The sequence below is a fragment of the Tripterygium wilfordii genome, chromosome 12 (assembly GCF_013401445.1).
Source record: "Tripterygium wilfordii isolate XIE 37 chromosome 12, ASM1340144v1, whole genome shotgun sequence".
Lineage (NCBI taxonomy): Eukaryota > Viridiplantae > Streptophyta > Magnoliopsida > Celastrales > Celastraceae > Tripterygium > Tripterygium wilfordii.
Window position 1 is genome coordinate 12149978 of NC_052243.1, and position 25899 is coordinate 12175876.

The following is a 25899-nucleotide window of genomic DNA, read 5'->3' on the forward strand; positions in this document are numbered from 1 at the left end:
GACATGATAAGCTGATCCGAAATCTAGCGCATGACCACAAGAGTATTGCTTTTGATGTGTATCGAACTCAGTGCCTCCTGAGTCCATATAATTTAGCCCCAAAGAGATTCAATAATTAAAGTTAAAAAACACATTAATTAAGTATGAGAATACTAAACAGCTAGTATTATTATATGAGGATGACACAAAGGTGAATATAGAAGTTAATTTTTTGGATTGACCAATGTTACACTAATTTCCTGAAATTACTTCAACATAGGGGCGGTCAAACGGTATCAACTTCCTTAATCACCCACAAATGTGGTAATATGTGCCTAGAAGATTATTCAAAAATTGAAATTGAGTATTAATGTTCCCGTGCTTGTTTTAAGAAATTTTCCTTTACATATTTGTATAGAACATATCTTGAATTTATTAGAACGTTAATGTGTGTTAGTCTAGTTCCAAAGTGGGTGAATGATTAAATGTTATGTATAAAAAAGTGATGTAGGACCAGTTTAATAGATTTGTTTGGTAATTAAGAGAGTTAGTTTAATTATTTATTTTCCTTATTAAAAGTCTATTTCTAGTAGAATTATTAGGGTTTTAGTAGTTAATAAGAATTCTAGTTAAATTAGTATTTTAATTTTATTAGGGTTTTATAGTTTTAGTATTTATAGGGTTGTAAGTCGTCAAGATAAGTGATATTGAATCTTTGAAATAAAATAAATCTACGTTATTTTGAGGTTTCTCTCAATTTTCTTGGTGGATTCCAAGCTTTCTTGATGGATTTCAAATTATGTTGCCTTAGTCGTGAGCTAGCCAATCGATTCGTTCTTCCGTACTGCGTCAAAAAGGCTTAAATTTGACCCTTGCAAATCATTTTTAATATTTGGATGAGATCGTTAAGCCAAAAGTGGAAAACATTATATATATATACACACACACAGAGGCATGATAGACAGTAAAGATCGATTATAATTAATCACACGTTGTTCCTTTGACTGAGTTGTTGATTTGGTCGCATGATTGATCAAAAACAAACCGTTTCTAGTCTTCATAGGTTAGTTTATTTTTGGCACTAAAAGCAGTACTGTCATGTCATTGCATTTAAGCATTTAAAAATGCTGGAAATTAATCGCATAGGAGAGAAAAGACTTCAAATGAATCATCGATCACCATGTGGGATATAACGATTCATAGGAGTTGGAATGTACTGCAGTGCAATTAAGGGTTCTAATATAAGAACAGGTGGTCTGTATAGTACCAAATTTCAACGGTTAACAGTTAAAACACTGAGCAATACTGTTTCTGATAAGTGGCTGCCTAATGTATTTGATCATTTTTTAGATATAAAATATTTTAAAATTTTTTTTACAAATAATAATTGAAAATATGTAAGATATTAGCTGTTGGAACATGTATTTAATTATTTAATTTTTTAAAAAAATAACATATTACATACTTTGTATTCAATAATTTAGAATCACTTAGTTTCCTCAAGTATTTTTTTAATTAATTTGATATTTTAGTCAATAAAAAATACATCATTAAATTGAGAATCATTGATATTTATTATAGGCTGCTATTTTTTTTTTCCAATAGCATTCTACCACAATCCAGTGGATGTAGGGACAATATTTTTTTGATTATGAATCTATTTTGATTAGATTTATGAGTTCAATGATGTATTTTTTGTCAAAAATAAAAATTAAATTGAATATCAAAAAAACATGAGAATTCTAGATCGACTTGAATGCATATTCAAAATATTTTCTCTCTCCCAATAAATCTTATTGTCGTATTGGATAAAAAAAATATATCATTAAACTCATAAACGAAAACAGGTTTATAATCTTTTAAAAAATAATATTTATAGTGGGGGGTTCTACAGCAACCCCGAGCACCGGTCTGAGTTAATGTTCTGAGGATCTGAAACGAGGTAGATAGCTGGCGGCGACCACCACCAGTCCCCACGATACCAACCAACCAAATACAGACACGTAAGAAGTGCGACCTAGGGGGATTTAACAGTTCCAGACTGCAGAAAATCGCGCGCTACAACAACAAGGAGAGAGAGGTCAGGAGGGAGTGAAAGATGAGAGATGAAGATATGGCCCCAAATGGTTGAATTGGAATTGCTTTTAACTCTGCAGAGGATTAGACACATCCAACTCAAGAAGGATTAGACATATCCAACTCACAAACAAACACTAGGGGTTGTATCAGTCAGATACTCCATGTTCACCTGTCAGACAACTCAATGCCACTGCCTTTCTCTTCTCCCCTTCGCCTCTTCCCTATGTAGTCAAAAACAATCTACCCAGCAAGCACTAAATGATACAGATCCGCTGGTATCTCAGTCATCTTTTGCTATATGTACATAATTTTATATGCATCACTTAAAACACATCATAATTCACTTGAATTTTGTGTGTCCAACTGAGTTGTTGGGATAACTTGAATATATATCGATTGCTGAAATCTTTATCGTTTTCGCGCAGCAAATGTCTCCAAGGATTAAGGGCCTAGCATTAGAATTCTCATTTCCTTGTAGTTTTAATCACAGACATCCAGTCTATTTATTAATGTGAGATTCACATAATTCTTTGAACCGAACATTTGTAATGGCAATTGTAATTACTTCTACATCAATCAAGCCTACATCACTTTTTTTTAATTTGTTTTATGTTGATAGGATATAAACGAGAGAAATGAATTGAATCGAAGAGGGTTTCGTGCACCTACCAATTCGAAGAGAATATTCAACTAACAAAAGTTATCCAATGAAAATCCATGGTAGCTAGGTTTGAAACCCTAATAATGCGGGGGAGATTGGGAGTAATATTGGGTAGTGCGTGGTACAGTTTGATTGTCTGTCCGTCCATTATTGGTGCTGGCCTTTTTCAAGTCCAATCATCATCTTCAATCATCATTTGAATGAGCTGTTCCTGTCATGTCACCGGCCCTGAAGCAACGGAAGGAGCGCCATACCTCTCAACATTTTATCAAAATTATATATACAGGGTGTTTGGTCTATTTATAACCATCAATATGATAAAGTCACATTGCTCATCATAGTCTCGGACATGGAATGTTTTAATTATATATACATATATAAGATTGTCAAAATCGAGATCTTACATAAGGTCAGTGGAAAGCTTACAAAATCGAATCATAAAATCGTAAGATTTTATAAAATTTTAAAAATAAATATAAAATAATATAACTACTTATTTCTAGATAAATAGTTTATAGGTAATAAAAAAAATTAAAAAATGTGATTATTATTTATTTATAGACATATTAATATTTCACAAAATTATAATTTTTTAAGACCTTCAGATAACTATGAAAAACAAGAACAATAATTGTGCAAGATTATATTGTGTTAATATATTAGAACCAATTTTTCAACAAAAACTAGGATTAGAAACATAAGTACATGATTAGTATACCACAACCCATAAGCCCATGACTCCATAAGTCTATTAAGGTTAAGATCGATAAAATCGATAAGATCGGTAGATCGTATCAATTTTGGGATTTTACATCGATTCGAATAGTTTTGGTTACATAAGATCGTACGATCTTATGATCAAAATCAGGATTTTGACAACCATGTGTATATATATATATATATATCTTTAGGAATCACAGTAAAATAATTCATCAGATGGCTAAAAATTACAAAATCTGGGGTGTTCTTCAGGTTTGGCTTGAGGAGTATTGAGATTATGTTTCTGCCTCCTCAGCTCAGGACTATTCTAAATTACCAATTCAATGAAGTGCCCCTTGTCTCTATTAAAAAAATTATGAAGTCTCGAGACAAATGAGGAGAGATGTGTAGAATGAAACGAAAGATTATCATAGGCATTTGCATAGGCTGACAGACAAACAATATTGAATATAAATGAAGTAAATTCCACATTCCAAAACTCTTACTGTATGCTGGGGCTAAAATAACATGGACAGAGTTAATTTAACTATCTATTTATGTTTATTAATTGTAACCATTTGGATGATAGTCTATCGGTGAATATCTATGGGATCAAATCGTATGAACTCAAAAGATCTTAAGTTGGTTTTGCACTGGGGGCAATACTTGTGGCTGCCATTAAATTTTGATTCAATTTACCTTGTCATCGTGAAGTGAGAAATATTTGTACTCGCAACCTCGAGTTTAGACAATGTACAAAGTGCAAACTTGTATGGTGATGTTGTCATATGAGAAGTGTTTAATTACTTGTGTAGGCAACCAATCAAAATTAATAACAAGAATCCAAGGAGATAAGCTATTTTATTACGTGGAATCATATTGTCCATACGTAGGTTTGGGAGACCAATAGGATTATTGGCTTATGTGTGTCATCATCCAAACACAGCTGCTTACCAACAAATTTTTTTTTTAATTAACGAAACAACTGTCAATTGCTTTATTAGGTTAAAATATTAAAATATTCCTCTCTAGCCATTACTATTAATGAACAATGAAAGATATTAACACAATCAATCAATCCCAGTCAATAAAGTGCCATTTTTTTCATAAACCCACAATAAAGTGTCATTTTTAATGGACAAGATTGATGGTTTAATCACTCAATTTGGGAGACAAGCACTATCATTTTAATAATTAAGATTACGAATATATTGTGGTCCCTACCCTGATATACATATATATATATATATATTGTGTGTGTGTGTACGAGTTTGATTTGACAGAGAAATAGGTTAATTAAATAATTAATAGGAAGATTTTAGTTTAGATTAAGGATAATTGTGTATACTCAACGGACTCTTTTAATTGTGGTAAACGATGGATATGATTTTTTATTAAGAAAATAAATCACCCACCAATCTTTCATCAAAGCTACTTTTTTGGCAAATATTCCAAAGGGAATTGCTTTGTTCTGGGATTGGGGTTGCAATTCTTTTAGCTAGGATATGAATACAATTTCTTATAAAATCAAGATCTAAAATATCAATCATGGTTTAAATGTGTTATTGGGTATTTTGAGTGTTTATAATGTTAGAATATATTATATAAATCCTAAAATTTCCAAACTCTAATATCATTTTCGGGAAAAATTTTGATTTAATATGATTTTGAGGAGAATTATAGTCAGATTTAGCTAATAGAATTGTAGCCCCGGTTTTTTTTTTTTTTTTGTGAAAATTGTGTTATTTGTTAAAAACAGTGGGATTGTCAAAATTTTAGATTTTTTAATAATTATAGGATTTGGAATCAAATATGGAAGGCTTATCTTGAAAATAGTGTTTTACACGCCTAAGGTGGAATCTCAATTTTGTTGAGATTGTCTACTCACCAATATAAGCTTTGTTCATTTGTCTATTGTAAGCACAAGAACCTTTGTTTTTCTTAAAATGAAGGACGGAATCTTTAATTTTATTAAATCAACTATTACTTTTGAACACAATAAATTAAATATATTAATTATGGGCCTACATTTGACGATTAATTATTTAATGGTCCCCGCAAATAATGTCATATGTTGATGTGATATACCATAACCAATAGAATGATGTCAATTCATGAGCGGTTGATCAAAATGTATGTGTAGTACTTGAGAATAAAGATAAATCGTTTATAAATTAAATTTCAAATATGCATCAACTGCCTACGAATTCGTATCATCCTATTAATTATGGTACACCACATCAACATCTAAGGTGGTGTGCAAAGATCACCAAACAAAATAATAATAATAATAAATATAAAGTTCTTGTGCTCCATGTTAAGAATAATTAAAGAAAGCCTCAATCCTGCTATATATCTGGCTACTTCTTTTTATAACGCTTTTCGAATATTAATGCTCTCTTTAAATAAGTATTTGTTTTCTAAAATAGTATTGAAATCTCTTGAATATTAAACATGCAGCAACTTTACATAAAATATCATGACAATCAAATAAAATTATGGATTTTTCCCATGCATGAAAAATCTTTATTGGGTTACCAAAGGAAGGAGTCTCACCACTTTTAGCACTTTGATTGTCTGCAATTATAAATGCTGATGTCAACGTGTACAATAACAAATTAAAATATATATATATATATTAAAAAAAACTACAATATATTACGTTTACCTTTTTAATTAGGTCACTTTACAATGATATTTTACTTTGACATGTTTGTCACAGATAATGTAACCTATAAATGATGTTATTTAAAAATAGAAAATGTCGAATTCCTATTTGCAGTGCTTCATTAAAAGAAGATTAATATTAATTATCGGAAATAGAAAACAAATAAAGATTTACATTGCATTGAAACTACCAACATATTTGGGGTGGACCCACATGAGGTAGTGAGAACTGAGAATCGCTTCACAATAGTCTGGTTGGTTCTCTGTTTAGATTTAAGACGTAAAGCATCTCATCCAATATCGGGTGTTCTATTAGGGATGTCAATGCAGAAGAAGACCTCTTTGTCCGTCATCGTATTCATTATACAAACTCTTACCCGTCCTGTAAAAATATTCAACAACTAGTTCGATTCTAAACTGGTGTAATTATTTTTAAGTGGTTTGTACCGTGTCTCATATCAACTTACCTATCAAACAGATTTTCGTGTGCCTAACACACCCCGAGTTTGAACGATCCAAAAAGCATGCTTGCATACCTCTTTGTCCGTCATTGTACTCATTATACAAACTCTTATCTGTCTTGTAAAAATATTCAACAACTAGTTCGATTCTAAGTTGGTGTAATTATTTTTAAGTGGTTTATACTGATTCTCATATCAACAAAAGTTTGAACGATCCAAAAAGCATAGTTGCTGAGTTATTGCAGGTAAAAAAAAGAAGAGACTAGTCAGTACGAGAGAGACTAGACGTACAGGCAAGACAGAAATACTACCACATAAACTGAAAGTTCACCATTCGAAATGGAAAAGTGATCACCCCCATATATCATCAAGACAGACACGAACACACAGTTATGGGTCCAGTCTCAGACAATGAGACAAAGAGACGCGCGAAAACAGCGCGGGAGCTGTTTCCCGGTGCAGTTAGTACCTCCGCCCAAGAAACATATCAACAACTCTCTGTATGACAGTAGTGTTAGGGAGCTTATATATTTTAAAATGTTTTAATTTTTAAAATATATGTTAAATTTTTAAAAAAATTACATATTCAGAATCAACACATAAAACTCTTTCTAACAAGATTCATCATCGATGAATTTTTTCGGATAAATCTTAATTTCATTGTTTTTTTAACGAAATTTGAAAAACAAATGAATTAATAATTAAAACAATTAATTCTAAACTGTACTTCAAAAAAAATAGAAATTTTTATTAAAACATTAAATTTTGGACAATAAATTATAGTATAAAAGAGTGTGAATAAAACAATTCCATTGATTCAATCAATGAAACAAATCTGTTGGATTTCTATGGGTTATCAAAGAGATAGACTACATGTCATTTTCACTGTGTCACTCTTAGTACTTCCCAACACGGCACCGCACTCACGCATACATCTCTCCGTCGTCGGGTCCCACGTGGCAATCACATCAAACGTTAAGTCGTTCTTATTTATTTATTTATTCCACTATGCTGCCCATGTGGGAAGTGGGGCCCATAAGAGCCATGTATATGAGACAGGATGAGACTGTTTTTGGGTCCTGTATTCAATATAGTAGTACTGGAAACTAGTCGTCTAGCAGATGGTGGGAGTCTATCAGATTGACGTGATGGCTTTTGTGGGGGCCCATAATTTTGTATAATGGATGGTTTATAAAATCAATGTTGGATTTATGTCACAAAAAATACATACATATGCTAGTGTTTATATACGAAGAAGACATGTGTAGGAGGTCAACAACTCAACCACTAAGGTGATACTCTAGTGTTCAAATTATTTATGATCAAATCGTACGGATTCGAAAGATCTTGAGTTTGATTTCTATTAAGAGCAATTATATTTATAGACACATGTTGACCTTTAACCCAACTTACCTCTCTCGTCGGGTAGAAAACTTGACATACGAATGTACAAATACAAACTTTTTCACGTTTAAAAAAAATAAGCGTGTGAGCGGGGTTAGAAAGTTGATTAAATTAGGAGGGGTTGGCTTTTCAATATTGTTGTTGATGTTGATCACTAATGTCTCTAAGAATATATTAGATAATTTGGATAATCATAATTAAGAAAAGAGAATTTAGGATTCTTTATTTATTTTAAGTTAATTTTTGTTCTTTAATTGTTATGGTTTGAGAGAACTTCGAAGGCGACTTCCGATGGAATTCATTTTGACGTGATATGGTTGGGCCAGAAGAGAGCCCATATGAAAGTGGACGCATTCATTCGTTGACCCAACAAGTTCCTCAGTGATCCAAATACGGCCCTTAATGATTCGATCCAGGCTTTCCAACCATGTCCTGTCTTGTCCCTACTAAGCCCAGCCCAATTTTGATATTATTTCTTGGGCCAGGGAACCTTGTTATGATTGAACGGCCCAGTATTCCAGTAATAAGTAATGACATTCATCGTCATGGATAAGCTCTGGCAAACACTTCAGAGGAAGAAAAGTGGAGCCCAAAGGGCCAAACCAATTCCATGCTAAGGTGGGCCGCACCCGCACCCACTGAAAAGTCCACCCTCTAGCGAGTCCAATCCAAATCTTGATCGTGAACAGACCGAGACGGCCAGGCATCCCGGCCAAAAAGCTTCTACCGGCTTATAGCTTCTTTCCCAAGAATACATAGGGCCCATCAAATCCAAATAGATTTCCTGATCGTCAATGGACTGAGACGTTGTTAATGGCACACCAGCCCAGAATATTCTATCCTCACAAAGCTTCTCAAGCCCAAAATATCCTATGGCCCATCGAGTCCAATCTGAATCTTGATGGTGAATGGACTGAGAGGGCCACTATGGGCACACCGGCCCACAAGCTTCTACCGGCTCCTAAACTTCTCAAGCGCAACACTTTACTTGAGCCAGCCCGTAGCTAATCCATGGCCCATGGAGCATCCACTCATTTCTTTTTTCTTCCACCTCGCTGTAGCCGGTCAAACGAACCAGTACCATATACTAGAAGCTTTGAAATTTATGAAGCTTTTAGATTTGCAGTTTCTCCATTTAAAAGTATTTTTGGAGACATTTGGTTTATAATTGAATGAGTGTGAGTGTGAGTGTGAGCGTGAGTTATATGTGACTATGAGTGTGAGGCGAGCATAATCATATAATAGAAAAATAAATAGTGAATATGAGTATGAGACTTTTAAGTTGTAATGATGGTATAATAGTTTTCTTTTTTCATTTTCGATAAATAATAATAACTATTTTCACCATACAATCGAGAATAGATGATGGAATGAGTTTGATATTCCATCATCTTAGAATCCAAACAAATAAGAGAATCGGTAATTCCTATCCTCATTCCAACTTCTAAATACCAATAAAATGCCTGGTTGGTATAGTGATAGGTTATCCTAGAGATTTGGAACATGTCGAAATTTGAATCCTATTACACACTAAAATTAACAAATATTAAAGAACAAACAATTATATCAATGTAAACTCATAAAAAGAAAGTCAAAAGAATTGTTGCCCGACGCGCCTAAAATAAACTCAACAAGACGGGAGATTTCAACACAACGCATTTCAACACAACGTAATCTGGTGACTACTTACGTGTCAAGTAGTCACCAGATTACGGTTTTACCCTTTGTCAAATTCGTACAAATGCAGGACCAGAAGTGCATTTTTGGATATTCGTAATTACTACAAACAAACAAGGGTCGTCGTCCCAATCGATCATTGAATACAGACGCAAGACCACTTGAACGGCGAAATCTGTCGCTCGCCAAACAAACCGAGAAATCTTGTCACGAAGTTCTCGAGCGCTCTCTATGGATGCTATGGAGTCGGAGGGAGGTTCTAGGACCGCACATCAAGAGCCAGGTGGACGAAACAATAATGATGACATTATCAATAATAGAAGGAAGAAGAGAAGTTCTTCGTATTTACCCAAATTTGGGTGTCTGAGGACGGAAACGGACGAGGATGGGAGTTTTGATGTTGAGGTTGATGTGGAAGGAGAGCCACACGCGCCGTCGCATCTCGTTGTTATGGTCAACGGCATCATTGGCAGGTGAGCCTCACTCTTTTCCTTTTTTTCCACGCTTGATTTGAGCTTCTTTTATTGTTTTGGTTTTTGAGATTTGATTTTCACATTTTTGACCTTTAGTGCAGTGCTCAAGACTGGAGATTCGCTGCCAAGCAGTTCCTGAAGCATTATCCCCGAGACGTTGTTGTTCACTGTAAGTTCTGTATTCTTCTATGGGGTTGCAGTTATGGTTATTTTGTCATGAACTCACGATTACTCTGCCTTCTAGTCAGAGAATATATTTTGTACTTCTCAGTAATTGTTATCCTAATGTACTTAGGGATACTAATTTATTATGAAGGACAATGGTAGGCATGGTAAGGACTATAATCATCTCCTTAATTACATGTCACCTCAATTTCATTCTATTGAAGATACATAAACCTATTTCTGGCATTGCTTCTCTTTATATCCATCTACTTATTATTTATCAAGCTAAAGCTGTTGACATCCTGTAGAATTCTTGAGCTTAAGATTTTACAATGCAATTGCAACTTATAAATTAACTCTCACTCTGTAGAATATAGTATTCACATAGGAGACTCTGGGTGACAATGCTGCTGGCGAGCAATCATCTATCTCTTACTAAAATGGTTAACTTTGTTACCAGCACAAATATTTAGTGACCAAAGTAAATTCCATAACCTAGACCAGAATTGTACCATGTTAGATCTATTTGCCCATTAAACTAGAAGTTTTCTCTGCTCTCTGGATAAATTTTGTATTGACCTTTAGCATAGGAAGAAAAGGAAGACAATCTTTGCTCGTGAAACTACTTTTGGATTGCAATTTATAATGTATTAAGTTTTGGGCACACTTACTCTTTCTCCAGTTAAATCTGATTTCATGCCTTGTTACAAAATTGGCAACAGGATATTCAACTGTTTTAACCAATACTTTGATTATTTACTGATTTATGCTTTGGTTATATCTTCACAATATGAAATTCATCTTCAGGGTTTTCCTTGATGCAAAGTGTTACATTTTCTGGTGTCATTGGCTACCATTAAGAAATAATTTCATGCGTTTAATCTGAAAATGCAGGCAGTGAATGTAATTCTTCAATGTTGACATTTGATGGTGTTGATGTAATGGGAGAGAGATTAGCAGAAGAGGTGCGTAATGGTGTTTTTTTTTACAACTGTGAAAGATCTTTCTTTTTCAATTTAATGAATCTGACTTTCCCCCTCCCAAAATGCTTTGTCTCTGAATGAACCACACACATAGTCCTTCCTGCAATTTTCCCAATGTTATTCAATGTTTGGGTTTAGGAGAATTGAAAAAAATGAATACCAGATATGTTTCAAAGCTTGCAAATTTTAAGTTTTCACACCAAGCTAGGAACCTAACTGTGTTGTTTGTTTTCAGGTTATATCAGTTATAAAACGTCATCCGACTGTTCAGAAGATTTCATTTGTTGGTCATTCATTAGGAGGGCTGGTTGCGAGGTACGCCATTGCTAAGCTCTATGGGCGAGATATCTCAAGGGTTTCTCAGGGAAATGGAGCTTCCCAAACTGATGGACTTGGCGATAAGTGCCATGAAGAGAAATTTAGAGGCAAAATTGCTGGACTGGAGCCTGTGAATTTTATAACTTCTGCAACCCCGCACCTTGGCTCAAGAGGGCATAGACAGGTGATTTAAGGAGTCTAGCATATTTATCTAACTAAGATTTCCTTTTAAATGTCACTGGGGATCTATTGACTAGTGCAACTGATATTAACCTCTGAAATTGTTTATACTAACAATTTTCTGATGAAGGTTCATGTGAAATTGAAACTTTTGGGAAGATTTAATTGATTAACATTTGATTTACTAGAGGAAAAGGTGAAATAAGGTGGTGTATGGACAAGTGATCCAGAGAAGCTAAGAAATGACATTATGGAAATGCAAAGCTATTGAAGAATGGATAGAACAATTTCAAGAAACTCAGATCAGAAACCAAGATGTTCTTTATTAGAATAACAATTATGTAGCTTTGGCTGATTACATAAATAAACATTCATCTTGCATTCTTTTATTGATCAACTAAAATTTGAATTCTTTGAGGGGTTCTTCTGTGAAAAACTAGATTAAGCATTTTTCTGTGAATGCTGACTGACAAACAATTTCTATTATTTTTCTGTACATCTAGTTTATCATTATTGGTGACTGATATCTAGGGAAGTATGAGCACCATGAAAATTTAGGTGCAATAACATTTTGCTCTGTTCACATGAAAGTTACACATCTTACTGTCATTTCATACTTTTTTGGCTTTTGTGATCTGCACAGGTACCAGTATTTTGTGGATTCCTAAAACTGGAAAAAGTAGCAGCTCAGACATCATGGTTTCTTGGTAGAACTGGAAAACATCTGTTTTTGACTGATCATGATGATGAACGACCACCACTTCTTCTTCGGATGGTCACTGATCATGAAGATCTAAAATTCATGTGAGTTTTTAAAGAAGTGTGATTTTCCTTTTGATATTTTTTTTTTGTTTCAATGAGTGATAAAACTAAAAATGTCTAAAAAATGAACAGTTTACGGTTCTGCTATGTCTCATCCCACTATTTAAAAGGTACAAGAGGAACTGTAATGAACAAAATTGGCAACTGAAGAATGCAAACCCATCAGTAATAAATCTTAATTAGTTCCATACCTTTGTGATACTCCTAGAAAGTTTTGAGTATCTGCCACAAGGATTGATCTTCTCCCTTTATCTCTATGCAGGTCAGCTTTGCAGTCCTTCCGGCGTCACGTTGCCTATGCAAATACACATTTTGACCGTATCCATTTTAAATTCATGAATTATTCTGTTTATACTTCTTCAAGGAATGCTGTTTAGAGACTTCTACGTTTTTCAACTCTTAGTCAGTTTATTGTTATTGAAGCCATTTTTTAAATGGATAACTTGACACCTATTCTAGATATTGTTGGGTGGAGTTCATCATCCATTCGCCACCGAAGGGAGCTCCCTAAGGTAACTAGTAGAAAGTGGGGAAACTTTTAAGTCAGCTTTAAATGATTTCTTATTCTTGTTTTTTTTTTAAAAATATCTCATAATGAATTTTATGTCCTAACAGAATAAACATCTCTCAAGAGATGACAGGTACCCACATATTGTGCATGTGGAGACATCAAAAGCTGCTACATCGGAACAAGACGTCTCTTTGGAGAACAAGGTTGCTGGATTCGAGAGGATTGACATGGAAGGTTGGTTAGTTAATCGTTTTTTTAAAATGACCTGTAAAATAATCTTTGCTAGTACTCGTCTTCGCACTGCTAGATGTCTGTTTAAATAGACCTTGACCAGAAACTGTTTTGATCTCTTTCTCATAGTTTTTTTTTATAAGTAGACTGATAGAAACAAAGAGAATATGTTCCTTATTCCCCCCTTTTTTTTCCTCTCTATTTGTTTTGGGTGTTTTCATAGTGGTGTCCTTAGGATAGGATGTTAGGAGTGTATCTGCGTTTGCTTCATTCTACATTTATTGGGCAAGTGCATTAGGGAAGTTATTGAATTTCTCAATCAATGACAAGCATATGTAATTTTTTTTTTTAAAAAAGTGAAACTTTGGAAAACCAGAAAAAAGGATGACCAGAGTAGGTCCTGTATTTGGAATGTCGTCTTGATATAAGAAACTGGTTGTTTATGGCTGTCACCTATTATTATTATGCATTGGAGGAGGTTTGGCACTTTTTCTGTGCATTGCGTTCAGATATTACTTGGCGTGGGATAATTGTCTAAATGAGCTGTAAGTTAAATGCTAATTGATGAACTTACATATAAGATGACAAACTTAAGATGTCCATATTGTTTGATAGGCTGAGATGCTGTCATAGGAGGCAAATTCTTGTGTAGTTGCAGCGCTTATGATCCTTGATATTTGTATTCAAGTTAATATGCCATATTGTCTAGATCAACTTTCAGTTTGAGTTAAGGGAGAGCTTGACATGACGGGGTTGATAAGTAATCTTCTTGATCTGGGCTTTCATGAAATCAACTTCCTTGTATGCATTGTCACTCCTCATAACTCTTGGAACCCATTGATTAATGTTCTTGCGAAATTGGACTAATGCGTTACTTTTTACCATGTAATAACCATACATTGCTCAAAACTAACGTCACTTTCTTATTAACCTTTCGACTACCAATGTAGATGAAATGCTGAGAAGTTTGACAAAATTGAGCTGGGAACGGGTTGATGTCAACTTCGGTGGAAGTAAACAAAGATTTATGGCACACAGTACCATTCAAGTAAGTCTGTACATGCTGCATTTTAGGATCTACATAAAACAAGCTGCTTTGCAATGACGTTTCTATTGATTTCTCATCTTTTGTGCCTCAGGTAAAAAGCTATCGGATCAATTCTGATGGGGCTGATGTAATCCAGCACATGATTGACAATTTTCTCTTATAACAATAGGTGTCATTTCTTGTAATATCTGAATGTACATGTATGGTAAACCATATTGAAGTAGTGAGTCCAGGAGTATAAAAGCAGGTGAAGCACAGCATGTTGTGCAGAGAGCTTTTTAACCTCTGTTTTTTCATGGGTGTTGGGGGGGTTTCAGTGAAAATTATTTATTGCAAGCTTACACGTGTTAGTAGCTTATTACTCTCAGACTCTCAGTGAAGCCAAATTTACAGACTTGTTCTTTTAGTTCTTTCAGTAATGATAGATCTTAGTTATCCTAGTTATTACTGCTCACGAATTCATTTGAATCTTATGTGTCCAACTCTTGGGATAACCGAGATATCAAATGCTGAAATCTTTATCATTTTCGTAGTACTTTTTCGTTCTTTCTTTAATGTTTGAATGTGGATTGCGTGAGGGTGAGTCCATCACTCAGTGTTCATATTTTTTCACTGGTTTAAATATTTAAAAGGGTAAAAATCTGTTCACTACAAGGCTAAAACCAAAGCATCTACATTGTTGCATTCCTATTGATCTGACGGACCATTCTTTCAGCCCAAGTTGTATGCTTTTGGGATCCATGCCTGGATTCACAGCCAGTGGTGGGCCAAACTGTGTATTTTGACCCATCCCTGTTGTGTTCTGGTCCGATCCCAGCTCCAGAGTCCAAAGCTGCGTCTGGATTTTGGTGACAAATACGGAGCTGATTGATTAGTCACGAGTCATGCAAATCACAATCAAGATCGATTGACGGAACCCCATGAGAGCTGGAAAGGTTAGAATAATATGTCTCACATTGTTGGGTCCTTTTAGTTGTTATCATGATTTATGCCCCTTAAATGTTTGTGAAAAGTCCTCTCAATGACAGCGAACCAAAGATTGCATGATCGGGTTTGAATGAAGTTGCCGCAGCCACAGAGAAAATAAGATTCTCTTTTCATCTTAAAATGCTCAATTATTGGACTTACACACACTGTTTATACATAAAGAAGTGAAAGAGCATATTATTGATGTTGCGGTACAAGCAATCACATACACACTCACTTCCCATTTCAATATGTCATCATATGTCACAAAGCTGATCAGTTTTCTCTTTTCAATTCACAGGGTACGAATGAAAACGGTTTACTGATGTTTTTCTCCAATGGTGTTCGTGCATTTTAATTGCAGTTTCCAAATTTTGCTTCTCAAGCAACCTCTCCATTTGATAGCTTCAGCACTAGATGCCTGTTCACAAATAGTATCCTTCTTGGGAAATAAACACTCAATACTCTTTGAGAAAGAGATTTTGGCGTGTTGAATTGGTACTTCTCTGATCTCTCTACTGTTACATATACCAACTCCAATGGACACAAACGTGGAGAGACAAAGTGAAAGGAAAAAAATACTCTTATAAGAAAAAGATGGAACCCAATAATTACCCATCCCATACCCTGATACCCACCAAGTCCTCTTTACGGAAACTCCACCCATGGTCTTATTCACTGTTTGTATTTTCTTCACACTGATTCACACTAATTGTTTACTCTATTCTTGATCTGCTGATTGTGTACTATATTATATAATCTAACTCTCTTTGTTTTCTTTCACTTGATACTGTCCCTTGGGTCCTTTTGGTGGCTCATCAAACGAGGTTTTGAGGTCCTTCCCCTTTCATTAGAGGTCCTCACTCTTGTTTTCTTTACAGTACTCTTTTTGCCTCCCCACGTTCCTTCGTTATTGTAGAGATACACTACAAGGTTCGAAGTAGGTTTCATTAGTTGAGCTGGCATTGTAGTAGTAACCTTACTTGGATCACTTTTCAGGATTCAGATTGCAGTTCCTTTTCTGTGCTCTGCAACTATTTAATACTGAACACCTTTACCTGCTGAACACATTGTGTGTTGTTGTCCATTCCCTTCCATTATTTATCTTCTCAAGAATCTGCATTTCAACAATATCCTCTCTTTTCTCTCTTTCCTGTGAAAAAATGGGTAGGACTCAGAATTGGCTTTGCTGTCACAGAAGTAGACACCTAATCATTTCAGTACTATTACTCTTGGTTTCAAGCTTGACCCAAGTGAGATTCATTGCTGCAGGTATGTAAGTCATAGTTTAAATTTCAATTAACCAGCTCAAATGGGTAAACAAAAGTACGAATTATGAACCACAAGGAGTTCTGTTTTGCTTTGCAGGTAGAGGAATTAGACAGCTAAAAGAGACTGCTCTGGTAAGAGAACACTCTCCAATGTATTCTCCCAAGCATGAAGAAAAGAAGATTGTGGTGGTTAGGAGTTTGATTGGTTCAAGCCCACCAAGGTGTGAGAGAAGGTGCAGCAATTGTGGACATTGTGAGGCAGTTCAGGTACCTGTAACTACAAAAGTCAATGGCCATTATAGGAGAAGTAGCTTTGTTGCTAGAACTCCCATAGTTGCTTACTCAAGAGGTGAGGACATCTCCAACTACAAGCCTATGAGCTGGAAGTGCAAATGTGGGGACTTGATTTTCAATCCTTGATTGAATTAACATGTGTTGATGGTAAATGAGTCAATATTTCAGTTGTGGGTATGTTGACAATTGTATATATTTGTGTCTCTTTGCCTTTTTGATTCCCTCCTGCATAGTGTATACATATGGAGTGCAGAGTGTTCTCTTTTAGTCTGCTCCTATTACCTCTCCACTTCAACAATTCCTTTTCAATTCTCACTCTCTATCACTCTCACACTCAAGAAAACTATGAATAAATTATGTAGAGGAAAAAAGAGTCCTTAGAAATCTATTGCAGATAATGGTGAAGCTGTTTTATGCACGTTGTGTTGTCCTTTTCCTTTTGTTTTCACTTTGATGGGAGTTGTGTGGATGCATTTTTGCAACCAAGGGATTAATTCTATGGGATATCCACAGGTCTAGTTGGTCACTTGTGTATTCACTCTCACAAACTAAGGAGCTTATGGGTTCGAGCTAGAGAGACCGGATCATTTCCTAAAATAAAAACCATGAGATTTGCATGTAATCCCTTGGATGCAAAAATTCATCCACAAATTTTTAAATTTGATGTCAAAGTGACGACAGGGTGCATTAAAATGAGAGTAAAGATGTGAGTGTGTCCAAGTATGTCAGATAACAGTCCTGTTTTCGTATCTCACAAGATTTCTGCATATCATAAAGGCTGTGTATTTTACACTGCCCACCTCGAACCAATAAATCCCAGAACGTACCTTTCATTGTTTTTGTTCTTGTCAACCTTGGTTCCTGCACTGCACATGTGATCTACTAGGTATATGAATGAAAGTCTGCTGGAAATGCTTGTATTGTGCAAGGGAATTTTCCATGCTGGCCTCAATTTATTAGGGATTTTAGTTATGGGTGGCAACGGGGCGGGGCGGGGCGGATCATGGCTGCCCCGCCCCCCGCCCCACACATCGGGGGAACTTTTTCCCCCCGTCCCTGCCCCGTAATAATCCGCGGGTCTCCGCCCCGATGAAGGGCCACACAAATCCGACAAAACCCGACCAGACCCGACATGACATATACAAATAATGAAATAAACACCTAAAATCCTCAATAAACATACAATCAAAGTTACTACAATTTAAGCATTCAAAATAATCATCAAACTACTTAATCCAAATATCTAAAATAAACATACAATCATCCAAAGTTCAAACTACTTGATCCAATTATTTAGTGCTAAGGTTTAGGGTTTAGGGTTCATGGATTATTTAGTGCTTAGGGTTTAGGGATTATTTATATTGGATTAATTTTAGAGTTTAGCGCTAAAGTTTAGGGTTTATGAATTATTTAGTGCTTAGGGTTTACTAAACCCGGTTTAGGGATTATTTATATTGGATTAATTTTAGGGTTTAACGCTCAGGTTTAGGGTTTATGAATTATTTAGTGCTTAGGCTTAGGATTCATAGATTATTTAGTGCTTGGGGTTAAGGGATTATTTATATTGGATTAATTTTAGGGTTTAGCGCTCAGGTTTAGGTTTTAGGGTTTATGAATTATTTAGTGCTTAGGCTTAGGATTCATGGATTATTTAGTGCTTAGGGTTTAGCAATTATTTATATTGGATTAATTTTAGGGTTTAACGCTCAAGTTTAGGATTTAGGGTTTATGAATTATTTAGTGCTTAGGCTTGGATTCATGGATTATTTAGTGCTTAGGGTTAAGGGATTATTTATATTGGATTAAACTAAGCAGTCAAATCTCTATTTTAACATTATTAGTTTATTACTATATTAGAATGTGTTCAAATCAAGTCAATTTAAGTTAGGCCATATTTAATTTAATATTTAGGGTTATGTTTTTATCAATATTTATTTAATATTTAGGTTTTTAATGTTTAGTACTTAGGTTTAAGACTTACCAAACAAGTTTAGAGGTTATTTTGATTTTAATAATAATATCAAATTAATATATGTTTAGATAAACAAATATTCATCTATATTATAAAAGAAATTATATATATACATATATATATATATATATATATTAGGTACATAAATATGTATTGCGGGGCGGGTCGGGTTGGGAAGCATATCCACCCCCGCCCCGCACCCGCCCGGGTTAAAATTCTTTGCCCCCGTCCCCGCTCCACACAAGTCTCGGATCGGGGAAAATCCGTGCGGGTCGGGGCGGTCGGATCGGGTCGGGCACAAAATGTCATCCCTAATTTTAGTTGAACAAGAATGGTAGGAATTGTTGGATTTTCATAGTGTATGCAAAAGAATGTTGACTGAAGCAGATATAATGGGGAACAAGCTGGTTTGGATCTATTTTGTCATGAAACTCAACGACTAGGGTTCTGTTCCCTAAATCTTTGGGGCAAGCGTGGACAGCTTTCTTCAAAATATGTTGTCTTCTTTTTTTAAGTAAAATGTTTTAAGAGTTTTTGACCAATTTAGCACTCTGACATAAATTATATCACAATATAACATTGGGATAAAAATATTTCTCAAATTAGCACTACAAGTCATCATTGGTGGCGTGTTCTTTACAAAATTTATACGATCACGCCATCTATTACCATTTACGCCACCCATGGTGGCGTGAATAATGTAATGTTTCATTCACGCCACTATGAGTGGCGTGAAAAATAGATATAAGGATAAATAATTTATAGAAATTAAAATCCACGGGACAAATAATTATAACCAACATCAACCTAAAATGAAAACAAATAATCTCATCGAAACAGTTAAAATGAACACATAAAATGTCATATGGTCGTGTGCCTACTTCATGCTGCAGGAGTAGTGGATGGACCGACCTCATCTTGCGTCAGCTGAGATGGATGCATAGTAAAGTCAGTTGTACGGGGAATGTGATTACGTCGGTGTGATGAAAGTACAGGATATCTACGACCATGCTAGGGTGTAGCTTCAACATCAGACTCTATAATTACTGATATGAACTACGAACATCTGTTTCAGTACCATGGCTCCATGAAATTGATGTATTACTATTTTCCTCATTATCAATTTGATCATGAAATCCAAAGTTTGTATTTCGAGACCAATGTGACGTCATTAGATTCTCCAATCTACATCATACCATAAGACAACCATATTATTTCCTCCATATTAGTAACACCTAATAAATCATTTGTTTATATGCTAATTTGAACATATACACTTACCACCAATTTACATAGATAAACATTAACATATACACTTACCACCAATTTTCATAGATAAACATTAATATTAACATATAAACAATATGTAATCACTAAAATTACAAACAATACCATATGAATTTAACTACAAACAATCTCAAATAACAACACAAAAATCATATTTTCCCTACAATAAAAGCAAACAAATTTAACAAACAATCTCAAATTACCTCATAAATCCCATTTTTTTCTCTACATACAAAATTTAAATAAATATGATTTACTATATATTTTAGACATTAAAAGTAAACAAATTTAGCAAATAATATCATAAAATAACACCACATGTGCAATCAATTAGCTACAATAAAAATAATAAACCCGCAACTCTCTCTCACCTATTGCTACACGGGAGAGAAGAGAAGGGAGTGATACCTATGGGAAAGTCACGAATCAGTGACTCTGAAGACCGATCGTCTCTGCTTCACTGGCGGGAGGGGCTTCGGCTGTAGGATGGTGGTCAGTGTGTGTGGGTATGTCTGTGTGGGTCTCTGTGTGTGGGAGATGAGCTGTTTGTGGCTGGGGTTCTGATACAAACTATTAACGACGTCACTTTTTTTTTTTTCTATCTACAGTCACGCCAAACCAGTTGGCGTGACTATCATTTGTAAGATTATATTCACGCCACAATGGGTGACGTGAATGGGAAAAAATGGATCACGCCATCGAGGATGGCGTCATCGTATAAATTTTGTGAAAAACATGCCACCGAAAATGGTGTGTAGTGTTAGATTGAGAAATATTTTTGTCCCAGTGTTATACTGGGATATGATTTATTTCAGAGTGTTAAATTGGTCAAAAACTCAATGTTTTAACCCACACAAAAACCCCATAACAACAAGAAATAAGAGAGACAATTTTTTTGGTCATGTATCAAGTGGTCGGACTGATCATTAGAGGCGATGCTGCTTAGTTTTGTACTAAGAAGTCTTCTTGGCATGGCCGCAGTGCTCGGGTGCCGTCTGCTCAGCTTGGTATCTCCATTGTGCCTTGATCGACAACATGGCGGGAGCTCGTTTGGTACATTGACTAGTGTGTCAACTCAGCATTTTTGTGCCACATGTCCTGCCTTTTTTTTGTCACATGTCTCTTGGTATCATGTATATGTCATCATTTTAGGGGAGGGTGATTTTGGTATCATCTGAAATACATAGTAGATAGTCTTATTGGAACTTGATCCACAATGAGTTTAGGTGTCAATAATTAAAATCGGGTCGTTAGGTCCATCTACAATAAAATTCTCTCCATAATAATAGGATAAATTGGTTCAAAAAGACTCAACCGATCACAAGAGAATTGAGATCAGTACTCTGACATTTATTGCGGCCTGGAGAAGAGAAAGGAAGAACAAGGAAACCACTCATCACAACAATTAATGTGGGTTGCTCAGCCGGCTGGCTGCTGCCTACTGTGTCTGCTCTCTTCTGCTATCGGTCTGACGTGACCTTTTAAAGATATTAGCATCCAATAATTAGCAAGTATTGGGCCCATGGAAGTTGGGTCAGGACCCATCAGTCAACCGCAAATGAGACAGGAGTGATTGAGGCCCATGATTCTTACGCGTGTTGGGCTTGTTGGGAGAACAAATGCCAAGCCCTTTTTGCATTTCAGGCCCGAGATTCTTATGACAACACTACAGACAACCAATTGAGACAAAAGATATAAAATAAAGTGAAAAAGGAAAACAAGAAATAGAGAGGCATTAAATTTGCTGCCAATTACCTGTCAGCGGAGAAAAAACAAGTAAAAAAAAAAAATTCTTAAAAAATACAACACATGAGAAGTAAAGAAAACATAAATGGAACCATTTAGGTGATACTAATAGTTTAACGGTGAATCTCTTTCGGATCAAATTGTATGAAATAAAAAGGTCCTGAATTCGATTTTGGTTGAGAATAATATACTTATGGTCACATATTGGACTTTGGTTCAACTTCAAAAATGTTAGGAATTTTAGTAAATGAGATCTCAATCATCGCAATAATTCATCTTGTTCATTGATTGATGTAAATATAGGGGCTCACAAAACTTATTGATTGAATCAGACATGATAGTCATTGGGATGACTGAAATCTCATTTACTAGGATTCCTATCACTTTTGATCCAACATAGCTTATCATTCATATCAGATGTGGAAACTCACCAACAACATAGGAGACAAAATCACAGTGTTAAAATTGAATTTGTACAATTTGTGGTTGTGTCGGTTCAACATTTATATGAAAAATATAAAAACAAAATTGAACTCACATTCCCAAAATATCACATGTCGTGTCCCAGTTAAGAGACCTACCATTGTACATGCAGCAATGATTGAAAACGACGTCATTTGAAAGGAATACTAACAAAACGATGTCGTTTGACACTAATCTATGTACCCAAACTGCCACTGGTCACTCACGTGATTTAAAAGCAACTAGTATCCGCCACCATATTGTTGACATCTACTGTGTGTAAAATGTAAATTAATTAAATGCTCTCTGTTGAAGACTGTACTCACAAACTTCTCTTGTACACACACACTCTGCTTATCCTCCTCCCTCTCTGAATCTCTGTACTGGTTGGTCCGGGAGCAACTCTGTCTCACTTAAAGAGAGAGATTTTGCTTCTGCTGCTTCAAAACCTGACTTATTTGCTCCAATCACAGAAGTTTTTGGCAGTTGTTTCCACTTGTCACTTTTATCAAGCACCTGATGCTCATTCCTTTGCCTCCTAGGTACCTTCTTTTATTTCTCATCTGTTTGTCTTTGATAGTAGATAAACATGCTTTAGTGTTGAATTTTATGATGAAATTGAGACTTTTTAATGGGGATTTGTATGAATTCTCATTTGGGTATCTGTCAAATTTGTCTCTCTCGCTCTCTTCCTCTTTGTAGCCTTTTTAGTTTAGTTTCATTATCTGATGACTGACTCTTCTGTTCTTTGGGGGAAGTGGGTCTTTGTTGTTGGTTCAAAAGGGTCCTCAGTTCTCACCATGTGATTCCTCCTTGCTTTTGTAACTTTTTTTAATTGACATGTTTTTGCTTCTTTTTAGTTGTGAATATTGTACTCAATTGAGCTTCAAACTATGCACATTTGTGTTTGTGCACACCAACCTACCATGAACAAAAGATTTTATAGGGATGATTAGCTTCATTGACAGAGTAGATAATGACCCCATGTCATTTGCTTATTGGTGATTACAGCTTGTGATCATAAATAGATGACATTATATGTATCTATGTGTTGAGGAGGAGTAGTATGTTTATGGAGTTTGGATTCTGTGTAAATTTTAATTGATAAGCCAGGCAAAATTCCGAGGTTTATCTCCTTTTGAATCTTGTCGGTGACACTACGTGTAGCGATCAAAACGTTTTTCCTTCTCTCTTTTGCTCTCTCCTTACAGACTAAATGAAGGTTAAGGCTTCATTGTTTATATAGCTGAGAGTTTCAGCAGTCTAGTTGCTTTATTTGTTGGACTGAATTATTTATTTATTTTGATTTTTAGCTTCTTTTAAAGATTGGGTTTGAGCAGTTGCTGCTGACAATTGAAGAAGATATCAAGTACCACATCTCAATTGTTGTCCATGTTGAAGCAATCACCTAGAAGAATTCCAAGGTCAAAAGGTTTGAAAGTAAAACATGTTCTTCAGATATGTGTCTTGCTTGCCACTGGATTCTGGGTGCTTCACCAATTCAAGCATTTATACGATAAGAAGATCTCAGAAGAACTGCAGAATGGGCTTGAAACCATGAAACTTGGGAGGAAGGTCCTCCATCCCCAAATTAAGGAATCGTCTTCGCTGATTGGTGGGCGCGGGAATGTAGTAGAGGAAAATAAACCAGAAGAAATTATGGATGAAGAAGCGCAGGCTGGAGATGATGAAATAGATGGACATGATCATGAGCGAGCAGATGAAGAAGAATCTGAAGAGGTAGAGGATCTTATTGATGTAGACGATACGGAGAGAGATGAGGGAAGTGAAGAGCAGGAGAACGAAGAGAAGGATGATGAAACTGAGCATGCAAATTTGTTAGATGATGGAGCCGAGAATGAAGGTGAAAAGAATGCTCAGAAAGCGAGAGAAGAGCAGAACGCGCAGACCATAAGCACTATATTTCAGCTCGGAGGTTTGAGGATGTTAAAGGAAGAAAAGGTTGATGCAGAGAATACTGTGTCAAAGCACAGAAAGGAAACCAATGATGCCAACGATGTAATCGTTGATATAAACAATTTGGACCCTGAAGTTGGGATGAATGTGGTGACTGAATTTTTTTCTTCTCGACATGATGTGAGCAATGTAGAAAATGGTAATAAGATCAGATTGGAGAATTCGGCCACTGCTCCAAACTCTAGTTCATCAATTGAGGATACAAATGTCGAACTCAGCTCGAGTTCCATGCAAGTTAAAAGCTTGGAGGCTTCAAATGGAAGAAGTATATTGCAGGAGTCGATTGACAATCAGGACGTAAGTACTGATGGGAAACACATAGCCTTGCGAGATGTTTATAGTAAGCAGAATGAGAGCTTCAACGAAGCTGTTCAAAATGAGCAACCAAGTTCAAATTTAACTCCTTACGCAATGATTGAGGACATAGCGGCAGCCAGTGCTTCGCATTCTGTTGCTTCAAGAAATGGCAGCTCTGCTTGGTAGATTCAGACAAACGTTCAGCGTCAAAGACAACTAGACTAGCATAGAGAGGATCAGGCTGTTCTGGAGGCTCTACTGAAATGTGCTAATAACAATAAAGTTGTGGCAAAGTTGCAACTCAGCGACGATTTCTGAGATAGAAATTGTTGTTCTTAGGTGATATTACTGTAATTGACAAAATGTAGAAATGGTTCTGTGGTGTGTGTTGTGGAAATTAGCAAAATAGGTTGTGATTAGGAGTTGGGAAATTAAATAATCCCAACTTGTGCACTTGCTTAATGAAATGTGCATGACTGAGAATCAGTTGTGCTCTTTGTTTTCATGAGATTGCAGCTTATGAAAGATATAAAATTGTCGAGCCCATTTGGACCAGACTGCCAGCCCAAGTGTGTATCATTTTTTCTCCTTTCTCTTGTACATCGTAGGAACCTCTACAAGGTAAAACCTTTTGGACTCATTCTAGCAGAGTAAACCACTAGACTCGTGCACTATACCCTTTGAGATTTTTTCTACATGAGATCATGGTACTTGAATGGCAGCTAACCAGAGGATGTCGATGAGAAATTTCAAACCTAAGACTCATGAATTTTATTGAATACAAGGAAGACAAAAACAACTCGGCTAGCTCCTTCGGGTTGGATGTGAATAGAGATGCATTTTATTGCACAAACAGATCGATCTCAGATGGACTACTTGATGACTATCCACTCATTTATACCCCAAACTTACAAGGCATCACACACTACCTCTCTTTTTTTAATTCCCAAAAAATTAAAATTAAATATTGGATTTCCTGTAATTTGGTCAGAAATCCAAGCTGATGCCACATGCCCCAAGTCAAATGGAAAACACCCTATTGGCCCATTCTTTTCCCCATTCTCTCGACTAGAGACTGCGAAAGGTCAATATCAGCCATAATTAGGCAAATTTGAGAGAGAGATGCATCATGTAAGAGTTTCAATAAGTCACAGCCTAATCTCTCAAATTGTGTCTGCGGTCGGCCACACCTACAATTTGGTCAATTTTGGGATGATTATAGGCAAGTGGGAGTAAGCTAGCCTATTTATTCTAAAATATAACCGTCAT

General features: G+C 35.6%; 3 protein-coding genes across 5 annotated transcripts; all 3 read left to right on the forward strand.

Moving 5' to 3' along the window:
- The first annotated feature begins 9744 nt into the window (after positions 1–9744).
- On the forward strand, positions 9745–14726 carry LOC120010295 (putative lipase ROG1). The gene is made up of 10 exons (XM_038861056.1): positions 9745–10100; positions 10202–10269; positions 11160–11230; positions 11484–11750; positions 12390–12550; positions 12831–12886; positions 13028–13080; positions 13184–13313; positions 14261–14358; positions 14450–14726. The coding sequence occupies exons 1-10, from the start codon at positions 9859–9861 to the stop codon at positions 14519–14521; spliced, it is 1218 nt and encodes a 405-aa protein (XP_038716984.1). The 5' UTR covers positions 9745–9858; the 3' UTR covers positions 14522–14726.
- A 328-nt stretch (positions 14727–15054) lies between these two features.
- Positions 15055–17178, forward strand: LOC120011413 (EPIDERMAL PATTERNING FACTOR-like protein 2). Its single transcript, XM_038862520.1, has 3 exons — positions 15055–15293; positions 15626–16596; positions 16693–17178. The coding sequence occupies exons 2-3, from the start codon at positions 16488–16490 to the stop codon at positions 17013–17015; spliced, it is 432 nt and encodes a 143-aa protein (XP_038718448.1). The 5' UTR covers positions 15055–15293; positions 15626–16487; the 3' UTR covers positions 17016–17178.
- A 5477-nt stretch (positions 17179–22655) lies between these two features.
- On the forward strand, positions 22656–25135 carry LOC120011536 (histone H3.v1-like). Of its 3 annotated transcripts, XM_038862671.1 has the most exons (3): positions 22656–22898; positions 23670–24592; positions 24681–25135. In XM_038862671.1, the coding sequence occupies exons 2-3, from the start codon at positions 23749–23751 to the stop codon at positions 24731–24733; spliced, it is 897 nt and encodes a 298-aa protein (XP_038718599.1). In that variant the 5' UTR covers positions 22656–22898; positions 23670–23748; the 3' UTR covers positions 24734–25135. The 3 variants fall into 3 exon arrangements, with proteins under 3 accessions (XP_038718599.1, XP_038718596.1, XP_038718597.1); XM_038862668.1 differs by having other exon boundaries at positions 23670–25135; XM_038862669.1 differs by having other exon boundaries at positions 23682–25135.
- Positions 25136–25899: the final 764 nt, after the last annotated feature.

Coding starts and splice junctions, on each gene's coding strand:
- LOC120010295 (XM_038861056.1), top strand. CDS start 9,859: ATGGATGCTATGGAGTCGGAGGGAGGTTCTAGGACCGCACATCAAGAG. Junction 10,101..10,201: donor GTCAACGGCATCATTGGCAG/GTGAGCCTCACT, acceptor CCTTTAGTGCAG/TGCTCAAGACTGGAGATTCG. Junction 13,081..13,183: donor ACCGAAGGGAGCTCCCTAAG/GTAACTAGTAGA, acceptor ATGTCCTAACAG/AATAAACATCTCTCAAGAGA.
- LOC120011413 (XM_038862520.1), top strand. CDS start 16,488: ATGGGTAGGACTCAGAATTGGCTTTGCTGTCACAGAAGTAGACACCTA. Junction 16,597..16,692: donor AGTGAGATTCATTGCTGCAG/GTATGTAAGTCA, acceptor TTTGCTTTGCAG/GTAGAGGAATTAGACAGCTA.
- LOC120011536 (XM_038862668.1), top strand. CDS start 23,749: ATGTTGAAGCAATCACCTAGAAGAATTCCAAGGTCAAAAGGTTTGAAA.